Consider the following 12,721-nt stretch of genomic DNA (forward strand, 5'->3'; position numbering starts at 1 on the left):
TTTGCAGCAGAGCTCTCCTCGCAGATACGTGATTTGGACAGCTTGGTGACAGTTGGGAAAGCTTCTCTTATCATCTGTGGGAATTCATATGGATGTATTTAGCACCAACATGTTCTGCTTACGCTTTAATTGTTCCTTCAAAGAATTCACCCGAGTTTCCAGATTTAAACTGTGCAGTTTTGCTTTTCTTGGCCTTTGTGTCACTGCAGCCAATCTGATGGAAAAGTCTCGAACCTTAATTTCCCTTCAAAGCCTGCTGAACCCTGCTGGAACAGGGAGGTCTGGTGGTGAATATTTCATCTTGTTTTTAAAGTCTGTTGAATACCAACTAGATCTATAATCAAATGATTTTCCAGAGTACTTCAAATACTTTTAATTGAACCTGTACATTATATGCAAATAAATAGCTGGAATATACTGACAAAATACATTTTTTGAGACTCAGAATATATACTAGCTTCTGAGAAAGCAGATTAAGGTGAATTAATTAGAAGATTATGAGTATTTCCCCCTGTTTTGTGTTTATTCCACATCCTGATGGTTGCTAACAGCTCACTTTTCATCTTCATTCATCGTCTTTTTGCTTGCTGAAAAGCTCCTACCAGTGTATCCCTAACAAAGGCTGTGTAATAGCTAGAAGCTGGCTGTGACAGCAGGGTTTTTTAACATAGTGCTCTTCATCTTAGATGTATCCAAGTACTTGGAATCCTTGTGATATCTGTTCCAGGAATGCCTATGAACTGTGAAAGTTTTGCCCTTTTCATCCACTCTTGACAATTTGATCTGAAGCTTTGGTTATGAGCAAAATCTAATGAAAAGTCCCATCCAAATTATAAATCTCATCGAGTTTTGAAGGTCTGGGAAATACTGTGCTATGAAACACTCACGTTACCTGCCTTTGCATATCTGACTCTAGACTGGATTTTTACTGTCTCGTTCAGAAAAAGTGCAATATGGTCTTCTGGGGTGCATTAAGAAAGTGCAGCCAGCAGGTTGAGAGAGGTTCTCCTGTCCCTAAACTCTGCCCTAGTAAGGCCACATCTCGAGTACTGGATCCAGGTCTGGGCTCCCCAGTTCAAGAGGGACAGGGAACTATTGGAGAGAATCCAGCAGATGCTTCAAAGATGCTGAGGGTGCTGGAGCATCTCTGTGAAGAAGAAAGGCTGAGAGACCTGGGGCTACTTAGCCTGGAGAAGGGCAGCCTGAGTGAGAGGGGATCTTTGTAGTGTTGAGCAGTATCTATATGGGGAGGCAAGAGCATGGGGCCAGATTCTTGTCAGTGGTAGCCACAGACAGGACAAGTGGCAACAGACACAAACATGAACCCAGGATGTTTCACCTGAATGGGAGGAAAACCCTCTTTGCTGTGAGGGTGCTGGATCCTTGGAGCAGGCTTCCCAGAGAGTTTGCAGAGTCTCCTTCTCTGGAAAGATTCCAGACTTGCCTTGATATTGTGGTCCTGTGTGACCCACTGTGGGTGACCCTGCTTTAGCAGGAGGGTTGGACTGAGTGATCTCCCGAGGTCCCTTCCAACTGACACCAAGCCCGGATTCTGTAGTAGGAAGTTAAGCCTTAGCATGAGTCTCAGATAGTCAGTTTTCATTTAGAGTTACTGAGACTTTTCAACAAGAGCACTGAGGAGTGGTCATGCGTACTGACAGCAGGGATTGAAATAGTCTGCAGTAGAAAACACAGAGTTTTGGCATATAATGAGATTGGTGCAGTCACAAGGTGTGTGGAGCTGTGAGTAGTGTTCTGCGCTGCCACGTCTGCTTGATGTGTGCTTGTGAGGAATGCCAAAGGGAGAAGGCTGGACTGTTGTTTTATAGCTTGGAAAACCAGATTACTTATGGTCAGGGCAGGTAAATGGACTTTTATGGTGTCTTAATACTTATCCTGCTTTCATGGAAGAGTAAGTGAGCATCTGAGTGATGGCTGACTGAGAAGTGAGCACAGGTTGAGGGGATAGGACCTGTCATGGGTACACATGCAAAGAATTTGTCTTAGAACTGCTTTAGTGACCTAATGGAAAAGCATCAATGATCATGGAATGTATTTTGCTTGGATGTGGCTCGGAGTTTAGTGTGACACATACACCTTTTGGGCAGCAATGAAGCCTGACAGCTCAGCTATTAGTAATTAGAATTAACTCTCTACTTAGAAAACGAGAGGGAGCAGCTGTACAAATGGCTGTAAGAAAAGGAAGAGAAGGGTGTTTTTTTGTTGTTGGAACTAGAAAATAAAACCTGCATCTGCAGTAAGCAGAATGCTTCAGTCTAAGACTGATCTGTGTGGAAACAGTGAGAAAATTGGATGTATGGATTAGAATTAAAAAGAAGCTAACCGTTTGTTCCCTGGCCCAAAGCACTGATCTGTGCAAAAATGACTTCTTTTCCTTGACTAAGGAATATGCATCTAAAAAGATTTTCTGTCTCTACTTCAGAGAAGTGAATCATTACAGTTTCCAAGGTATTTTGTTATATTCCAGTGTTCAGGAATGATCTGTAAGTGATGTGTACTCTGAGGTAGTGATGGCAAAGAGGTAGGAATTGCAGGAGGTTGCCTCAGGTAGAGTTAACAGGGTGAACGTGCTTGCTCCAAAGGACAGGCAAAACGGATGTGTGTAAAGATGACAGAGTTGAAAATGAAGGTTGTCTTCATACTCTTGTTCCAAAGGACTCCTGTTCCAGGCTCTTAAAACCTGGTGGCACTCAGTAGGTGATACAGTTTGTGCACCATTGATGGAATTTGTTGGGTACTTTCTGGTTTTCGTATATTTGTTTGCAGTGCAGCTGTCTTCTTCTGTTAAGCTTATCTATTTATTGCTTCCCTCCACTTCCAGATTTGTTCTGAGGAACGATTTTCTTTCCTTTGCCATGTCTGTAATTGAAAGGCAAAACAAAACCAAGGAGGGGGGAAATCCCAAGCGAAACCATGTCGTGGTGTTTCTGCAGCTAGCACAGTAGTTCCAGCAGCTCTGCTTTCACAGGCTGTCTTCTTGTGAACTTTTTGAGCTTTCTTTTCTCCTTCAGTCAAAGAAGGAACTCTTCAGTCATTTAGAGTATTGGCTTGTGTGTGTAGATGGATTGAGACAGGCAGCAGAGGTTGTTGCTACCTTTGTTTGCTCTCTCTCCCTCGTCTGAGCTGAACAGCTGACTGGACTTGAAGTAGCTTCTGAAAAGGAGAAAAACAAACAATCTGGGCAATAATTGCTTTGGCTACCTAACTTTCCTTTTCCTGAGTGAGGATGGTAAGTTTATGCTCATCTCTTGTGACCTTGAGGATGACTGCTTGCAGTATTTTAAAGACAGAAGTACTGGCACAAGGATGCTGGGGTGATGTATCTTGAGGTGAAGCTCTCTTCTTGCGTGCAAGATCCACCCAGACGCACAGTGTGTTGGTTTGTTTTCTGCTTAGGAATGATAATAAGAGACATAAATATCCCTGTTCATTGTGAAATGCTGTTTAAATTCCATCCATGAGAACATGTTCTTTCAAAGCCTCTTTGAAGGAAACGGCAACTGCTTGTTTTGTGAACGGTTGCGGAGAGCTCTTTAAAATTCCTCAACCGCTGTTGGCTAATAAATGAAAATAAATTCTCTCTGAAACAGGCTCATTTAACTCTTGTCTGATGTGTAGCATTTGGCCTGTCAGAGTCAAAACACTGTGACTTATCTCTGTATGGCAAATTGAGTACTTTGTTTATGAAAATGGCTGATTCGTTGTATAATGAGAAGGGCCTGGACTGCTGTTACTTTGCACAGGAAGGATTTAGAGGGCAGGTCATCTGTTTTCTCCAGCAGCAAAATATTTTTCATTGTCTGTTCACCTTCTGGTTTATGTTTCATAGATGTTCGTTAGCCAGGTTTGTGAATTAGTGGCTTGTGTTTTGATTCCAGTCCTGTCAGCCTTAGTGAGGCTCCACGCAGAGCAAAATTGGGCTTGCTCAACTGAATGCGCTGTATCTGAATTACAGGCAAGTGTCTCTCTAGTGGATAGGGATTACTAATAGTTAACTGGAAGAGAAAGCAAACATCATTTGGAGCATAAAACTCAGTCTGTGTTGTAAAGGTGCACCTTGCATCATGTAATATTCAGTGAGTGGTTGTTTTTTCTTCTCAACTTTGAGCTGGGAGCCTTAATTGAAGCTATAGCTCTGTTGGTTTTGTTCATGCACGACTTAACCCAAACATCATCGGCTGCCTTTTGCTGTGATGTAATTTTCTTTTTCCATAGAAGCTTCCAAATAGTAAGATATCATTCCCATCTTGCCAAAGATTTAGTAAATAAGGATGCACATAAGAAATAGTTTTAATAAGTTCCTTTGATACTGAGGGGTCACAGGAGGCTGGTGATAATGATTTCTACCCACATCCACAAATCTATCATGTGTTATTTAGGTAGATTTAACATACTAAAAGTAGGCTGTGTTTCCTGACTGCCCAAATTTTGCATTTTGTGACTAATAAAAGGGGCCTGATTTCTTATCAGTGGAAGAAAAGCCATGCTGCACCCTCAAAGTCTGAAATTCAGCTAAACAACATGAGCCCTGGGCTGTGGAGTTACTCTGTGTTTCTTTTCTTCCTCCAGCAGTTTCTCCTTTCTTTTCAGTGCAGCTGAATGCTGTATGTGCTTGCTAATTGCAGCTAATGTAGTACTGACATTTTGAAAAGTACACATAGATGATATTCACCCAAAGGATGATACTACCATCTTCAGAGATGCTGATACAATTTTGCTGCTGTAGACTCATTTAGTGATGAATTGCAGTAATAGCAGTTCAAGACCTACAGCATATTAGTGAAAATGAATCCACTGAGCACTAGTCCCATGGCACTTGCAACAGCACTTAAAGAACACTGATTTTCTTGGAGGGAGAAAAATCTGATTAAGAGATTTAGCTGTGGGTTTGAGTTTTGCTTTGTTGTGGTGGTGTTGTTATTTACCAGCAGTTCCTTATTGGTGTTTTGCTTCCTGATGGATGTTATTGTACAGAATTTAATACACACGAAAAAGCTAGGAGAGTGCCACAAACACAGAACATTGGTTTATATTTTAGCAGATGGAGGAGTTGTGTGTGCTACAATAGGCACAAGACACAGTAGTACTGCTGCTTTTCAGTTCATGTTATAAACTGACCTAAACACCTGCTGTGAAAGAAAAAAAATAGAAGAAAAAAGAACAATATAAAGGATTGAGATGCTCAAATTGGGGAGATAGGTAATAGTTCCTGTACACAGTGGTGGATCTTGGTGACAAAAATGCTGTAGAAATGCAATAACTGGGAAGAATTATGTTCATAAAAGAACGGGGCAATCTATTATTGAAATAGTTGTCTGAGGACAATAGGGATAAAGACAGCTTCAGGTCAGTAATGGATTGGTGCTTTGTATGAGAACAGTGTTCTTTCAGCTCTGGAAAGACATTAGTGGAAAACAGATATGTCCTAAGCATAATGCTGGACAACTTGGTGCAGTCTCCTTAAAAGTCTCCTAGGTGCTAGAAAGTGAAGAGTTTAGGAGTACAAGAATTCACACAACAGCAGAAAATGCGCAAGTGTGCATGTCCCTTCTTTCCCTGTTCCCCATCTCTACACTTGTTGTATTTAGCTGGAGTGAGGGGAGCACATTTGAGATACACCTAGAGCATGTGGAAGAGCAGCTGAAAGCAGCTCCAAGTAGAATCCCTGTTCTGCTCTCAGTAAGTTTGAAGGTAGCATCTTTTTATGTCTTTTAAGAGATAACTCCTCTCTCTGAAATCTCACCTTAATTTGTAGCTAACTTTGCCTTCCAACTTTTATACTTAGCCTTAACCAGTTGTGTAACTGCCAGTGGCTATGATTTTGGTGTTTATGTCAAAGAACCAGTAAAATGTTTTAAGAGGCTCTTCCACATATGAGAACATGTTGGAATAGATTTCCAGATGTGGGCTGTATCTTTTGCTTGAAAAGACTTCCAAATGTGTGATGATGTGTCTTTACATGGTCGTGTCACCATTGCTGGCCAGGCTGTGGGAACCAAGTGAAGGAGTCCTAATGAATAGGCTCTTTTTGGTTGAGTGTAATGTAGTCTTGCAGACTCTTCTGCACAAGTCTGTGAATGTAAGAGGCAGTAGAAACATTCTGAAGAGCCTGTATTTACAGAATCATACAATGCCAGGTTGGTAGGGACCCTAGCGTCACCTGATCCAACCTTTCTACCTGAAAGGAGATGGCCCAGCATTCTGTCAAGCCAAGTCTTACAAGTGACCAGTGTAGGGGAATCCACTACTTCTCTTGGGAGGCTTCTGATATTTATGGGATTTATAGGTAGTTTCACAGTTTTAGCACTAATACAGGTTACAGTTTTGTCAAGCTGACAACTACAGGAGGTTTATGTGACGATGTGAGCGACCATCAGTGGTGCTGAGGGTGGGGATGTGCTCCTTGTCTCGCCTGTGTTGAATGGGTTTGCCAACAGTAATGGAACAAAAAATGTATGCATTTGCTGTACCTGTGGCTCTATTATCTTTGGGAAAAGAAGTTGCTACCTAGGTGTATGGAGGAAGCACTGTGGTGGTTTTTACAGCAGCTGTAGATGTGTGCGTTCACAAACGCAGGGCTCTGGATCAGATGATGAGTTACGATGAAATACTTCCCTACAGTTTTGATGTGACAAGTAGCATGCCTCTTCTTTTTCATTCTCTTGCAGTTTCTCTAAGCTAAGAAAGTCAGAGGAATGCTTTTGCTTTTCTTTTTCCTGAATAATAATTTTTAAAAAGGCAATAAATGAGTAAGCTGATGTTGCCTTCAGCTAGATCAAGAAGCTTCCCAGGCTGAAGATCCAGGATTTGACAAGCTATTCTAAAAATACTGTAACCAGCTGTAAAATAAACTAAAAATGCTCGGGCTGTGTTGACAGCGTTGTCCAACAGCTAAGATGATATTTTAATGAAAAACATTTTGAGTTTTTAGGATTAACAAGGTGATCTCTGCCTTCCTAGAGGAAGAGTTGAATTGCAAAACTGGAGACATACTTTTTTTGACTCAAAAGTGCTGCTCCGAGCAGCATGAGCTCCCAATTTCTAATTTTAGACCCCAGTTTACTTCTGACACAAAGTGTGACTTAATTGGGGAAGTATTGAAAAGCACATGAAACAGACACATATATTTTGAGGTGAGCTCACTGAATAGAAATAACTGAACTAAGGCAAGTAAGTCCACAAATGGCTTGTGAAGGTAATGTAAGATGGGTTGAACTGTCTAGGTTAAAGACTAAAGGTATCTTTATTTGTAATGCCTAAAGGTATCTTTATTTGTAATGCCTAAAGGTATCTTTATTTGTAAAGACTAAAGGTAACCATTATTTGTAATGCCTTTAGGGTGGATTTAAGTTAGGGATAAACAAATTTGCCTTTCTTCTTGAGTTTGCTGTGTGTCAACGTGAATGCTATGAAGAAGACTTTGAAATGCAAAATTTTCCTCTAATTTCCTTCTGAAAGAAATATCATTAAAAATTCAGAAAGTGGAAGTAAACCAGATGAGATTTATGTGCTGTTAGTGGAATCATTAATAGTTGTCATAATATCGCTTAATCATAAAAAGGTAAGTCTCTTACAGAATTTAGGTTTTTCTGCTGCTTTTCAAGCCCTGTGAGGTATCTGTTAGTACAAGTTGCTGATGTGAAAGCTTCCTCACTAATCTCGTTTGGAGAGCAGCTGCTTAGAAAAGGTACAAGAAAAGATATTATAGGTCCTTCATTAAACAATTGTATCCTACAACAAGCAGATGTCAAATCTGTGAGCGCTGCTGGCAGATTTCTCTAAGTCTCAGCTCTAAAGAAGCAAAACTTACTTCACTAGAGGTACCTGCACAGAAAGACATGGTGGTGGGTGGAAATTTACATCAGCAAATTCAAAAGGAGGACTTGGTACCAAAGGCTGTTAAACCAACTTACTGAAAAAGCTTCTACTCACCCTTCTCTGTGAGCTTCTCCTTTCTCTAGTTCCTGTATAACACCCAACAATACTTTTATGGTTTCCTGACTAGAGCTGATCAAATTTTCCATCATCTGAAGCTGTGCTTTCAAGTCCACAACTTCCGTGTGAGGCACGATTTGTTGGCACTCCTCGCTCACGGCGACGGCCGTCTGGCAAGGCTGGTTCTCCTCCATGGGCGAACCCTTGAGGGTCTGGTCGTTACATTCGGTGGCTTGGCACTGCACGCGCGATGGGCAGGCTCGAGCATCTCCCCCCTGGGGCTGGACACCGTTCAGGTGCACTGTCCTCTTTCTGTCCTCCTCGGCCGTCGAGCACGGTGACCAGCTGGGCTCGGCCGTGAGGTCCGCTAGGTCAGGCTGCGAGGCGTGTGAGCCAGCCGTTGGTAAGTAAACGGTGGCCACTTCAGTCTTGAAGACCCTCCCGTGGAGGGGCTGGGTGATCTCCTCGCTCCCCGGCCGCCCCACCGCCTGTCTGCCTCGGCTGGGGGGCCGGGCAGCGGCCAGCTCCTCCAAAGAGGGGTTAGATGAGTTTGCGAGAGAAGGAGGCGGCAGCTCCTTGGGAGAACCGTGCAAATCGCTGCTTCTCCAGGCCTCGGCCCCGTCGTCGCGAGCCGCCACGTTGGCACGCTCGTTCATGTGGGAGATGAACTCGGCCGTCTGCAGGCTGCCAGCCTTCCTGCTCCACTGGAGGGCCTCCTCTGAGCTGCTGCCCTCTTTGTCCTTCACGTCGATGAGGAACCCGTTGTTTTCACCCTTGAAGGTGTCAACAGTGGAGGCGCTTTTAAGAATATTCCCTTTTTTCCGGTCCAGAGGAAAGGTCTGGTAACACTTCTTGAGATCGGGTGAAGTCTGAACTCCTGTGCTCTTGGTGACGTTGGGTATTGACCTCCGAGCAGGCACCGTCATGTACTTGCGGTAGGCCGTTTTGTAGGAGATGGCCTTGGCTTCTCTCTTGTCAGGGTCCTGTGTGGTGGCCAGCTGTTTGTCCCTCTGCTCGTTCTGGGCCTCGCAGATGTCTTTGAATCTCACCTGCAGGGCTTTATTGCGTTTCTTTATCTGCCGGTTGGGATCCAGGGCGTATTTCATCTCCAGCGCCAGTGAAGCGGCTGGCTCAACTTCGCTTTCGGAGCCGGTGAGTAAGCATTTGCTGGGCTCCTTACTCACCATGATGCCTGCATTCGAAACAAACAGTTCAAAAAGCCTCGTGTTACCACAGAAATGCTGCTTCCCACCCCACCTCCCACACCCCTGCCCCGGTTGGTGATGTTGTAGCAATTTTCTTCTGCTTAGACTGAAATGAGAGTCGCTTGCGACCTTTTTGCCCTTAGGTCTGAATCCTTCCCGTTAGGCTTGGGTGCTCTGCTAGAAAATAGGGTTTGCTTTTTAACCACAGAATCTCAGCACGTTGAGGGTTGGAAGGGACTCCTGGAGATCATCTAGTCCCGTTCTCTTGTTAAAGCAGAGTAAGTTCACTGGGATCACAATGTCCGGCAGAGTCTGGAATCTCTCCAGAGGAGACTCCACAGCCTCTATGGGCAGCCTGCTGCAGGGCTCCAACACTCTCAGAGAAAAGAAGTTGTTTCATGTTTATGTAGAACTTACTGTGTTCCAGTTTGTGCCCATTGCTCCTTGTCCTGTCACTGGGCACCACTGAGAAGTCTGGAGCTATGCTCTTGACCCTCACTGTTTAGATATTGATAAGCATTTTTTTTTTAATCTCCCTTTAACACCTGCTCCTCAGAGACAAGTGGAGCTCACCCTGTTTTTTGTGGCACTTGAAGTTTTTTCCAGACCCATTTCCAGAGTGCAGGCACCATGGCTGCTGTGCCACGGATGCAACTGCAGCATTCAGCCTTCACTTGCAAGGGAAGACTATGGGGTCTCAGGAAGCAAGTCAAAACAGGGAGGTGGGTTTTGAGTAATGTGTGGCACTTTGGGATGTGGTTTAATGGCTGTGATGCTGCTAGGTTAAAGTTTGGACTCAGTGATCTTAAAGATCTCTTCCAACCAAAACAATTGTATGATGCTATGTCATCCGAATTTCCTAGTCTTTGTACTAATAGGGAGAGGTTCAGAGCATTGACCACTCAAAACATTTCAATTCAAGAGAGATGCTGGAATGTGTTCAGAGAAGGGTGATGAAGCTGGTAAGAGGCCTGGAACACAAACCCTATGAGGATAGGCTGAGGGAGCTGGGGGTGTTTAGCCCAGAGGAGAGGAGGCTCAGGGGTGACCTCATTGCTGTCTACAACTACCTGAAGGGAGGATGTAGCTAGGTGGGGGTTGGTCTCTTCTCCCAGGCAACCAGCAATAGAACAAGGGGACACAGTCTCAAGTTGTGCTGGGGAAAGTCTAGGCTGGATGTTAGGAGGAAGTTGTTGTCAGAGAGAGTGATTGGCATTGGAATGGGCTGCCCAGGGAGGTGGTGGAGTCACCATCCCTGGAGGTGTTCAAGCAAAGCCTGGCTGAGGCACTTAGTGCCATGGTCTAGTTGACTGGCTAGGGCTGGGTGCTAGGTTGGGCTGGCTGATCTTGGAGGTCTCTTCCAACCTGGTTGATTCTATGATTATTTTTGGCTGTGTGCTTGCTTATGAAACATGTCATCTGTGTGAGGTACTCTGCATCTTTGCAAGACACAATCAGTCATTAGATGTGGCATTATTTGGAATTTTGGAAAAAAAGAGAAATAGAACAAACAGATGACACTCACCACCACTGCCCCCCAGCCTTAAACCTAAAACCTGGGTAGAGATTATTCTTAGTGACTGATTAGCAGTGCTACATGTATAACATTTATGAACTATTGTAGGTAGTGGAAGAAATCAGCACTGCATCAATTAAGGTTTTGCTTCAAATGCAAACCATCCCATCCTTTGCTAGGAGCAGTAATATGCCTTTTTAATAGAGCTTCTCATTCCAAAGGATCCTAAAGCACTAAAAAGGAAAAAAAAACCCCAAACAAACCCCTGAAAACTCATGATGATTCACAGAAATTACTTAATCTGCCACTGAAATATCAGCACCTCCTGAAGGATGAAAAGATGCGAAGTGCTTAACACAGCACAGGGCACAAAAACCACCAGCTCAGTCGTTGCACAGATCATAGAGGATCTGGAGTAACTGTGTAGTTAAGACCTCATTTTTACACCTCATTTGAGGTTGTCGTTTTTCTGCTCCTTTTGCATAAATTTCTCCCTGATGCTGAGATTTTACTGAATTACCAAATTGTCATTTAATCCAAGTGTTCTCCAGTTTAAACACCCTCAGAGAGACTCAAGAGCACGAAGTAAAATGAGTAAAAGGGACTTCCAGGTATAGTATGTGAAATACAGTTTTAATTATAGTTCTTTTGTCCATTAAGTAAAAGTATAATCAAGTGAGGCTCTTGAAGAGTTAAGTGCCACAATAGCTTGTCGTTTACAAGTCCATTCACTAGCACAAGGAGTGAATCTCTATGGCTAGTCCACGTTCAATTTTAATGTAAGAAAACACAGCAGATGAATTATTTTCTGTGAAAAATTGATTTTTAGGAGTTTTAAAAAGTAATAGTAACATTTTCCAGAAGTTAAGGCACTCGAATGTGGGTGGCAGACAGTCGGTGTGCTGCAGGTTTGGACTTCTGGGCTATCAAATTGCTTTTGGAAGTGCGTCACTACTTCAATTTATTATTTTCTCATTTCGTGTTTTACTTCTTTGGCCCAAATAATTTGCAAATGAGTATCTGCAATATTCTAGAAACTGTCTAGTTTGCCTTTTTCTCTATGACTTTTCAGGCTCAGTGAGCAGCAGTAATTTTAGCAGGGGAAGTTTCTATCTGCGTCCGTGTGATGTATGAGAAAGTCTATTGCAGAAAGCAAAGCAAGGGAAGGTTCAGGACAAAGAGGATCGAATAATGGAGTCTGAGATTGATAGAAGCTAGTTTTCAATGTATGTAAATATACATACAGGTCTAGTATCTGATACTAGGGTGAAAAAAAACCAACCTTTTTGGGGCAAAATGGAAGTGCTAGAGGGCAGTCTGATGGTAAAACTGAATCAGAGTAGGGTAGTACGGTGGTTTTTTGTACTTTGTGCCCATCTAGGGTAAGGGCAAGCTCAGTTATCCCTCTGCCCGTGACACAGTGTGTAAAATCAGACTGATTGTTGTGGGAGGAAACAATGAGCTAGGCAACATAGGGATATTTTTTGTTCCAGGTGAAACCCCAAACAAGGGGTCAGTTGAGATTTGTAGGGAGTATTGGTATCCTGTACTGGTTGTGTTGGCCTGTCACAGAGGGGGTAGTCTAGATGATCTCCAGAGGTCCCTTCCAGCCACCACCATGCTGTGTTTAAATTATAGCAATGTTTGCCGAGTGAAGCGATGCCTTTATTTGAGAGACATTTTGCATATGGAACCCTACTCTTTTCACAGCTTCCTGAGATTGTTATGGTAGGCAATACAGACATCCATCCATCTGTCTATATCTCTGTTTATCTAGGGGTGGGATTTTGGAATGCTTTAGTGAATCGTGAAGTGATGTACATGACACAAACCTAACCCATTAGCCTGCAGCTGGACAGACATTAGACACAGATAAAAAACACTGTGAACATTACTGTCAAAACCCCAAACTGCACTTTCATTGATGTAGAACTGGAAGCAAATCTCTCATAACAGTCTGGTAAATTAATGAGTTTACAAAAAAAAACCCTAAATACAGTAACGCTGGAGCCATTAATCCATTAGTTTTCCAATCTGCTAAAAG

General features: G+C 43.1%; 2 protein-coding genes across 5 annotated transcripts in view; one reads left to right on the forward strand and one right to left on the reverse strand.

The window, feature by feature from the left end:
* DOCK1 (dedicator of cytokinesis 1) overlaps positions 1-12,721 on the forward strand; it is a 433,046-nt gene that overhangs the window by 171,478 nt on the left and 248,847 nt on the right. The window lies entirely within an intron of this gene.
* The window catches only part of INSYN2A (inhibitory synaptic factor 2A), a 55,950-nt gene that overhangs the window by 28,413 nt on the left and 14,816 nt on the right, over positions 1-12,721 (reverse strand). The window contains exon 2 of the mRNA XM_064145313.1: positions 7,954-9,148. Within this exon, the coding sequence (XP_064001383.1) occupies positions 7,954-9,143 (1,190 nt within the window). The 5' untranslated portion in view covers positions 9,144-9,148. The remainder of the gene's footprint in view (positions 1-7,953; positions 9,149-12,721) is intronic.

Source organism: Pogoniulus pusillus, chromosome 6 (genome assembly GCF_015220805.1).
Source record: "Pogoniulus pusillus isolate bPogPus1 chromosome 6, bPogPus1.pri, whole genome shotgun sequence".
Taxonomy (NCBI): Eukaryota; Metazoa; Chordata; class Aves; order Piciformes; family Lybiidae; genus Pogoniulus; species Pogoniulus pusillus.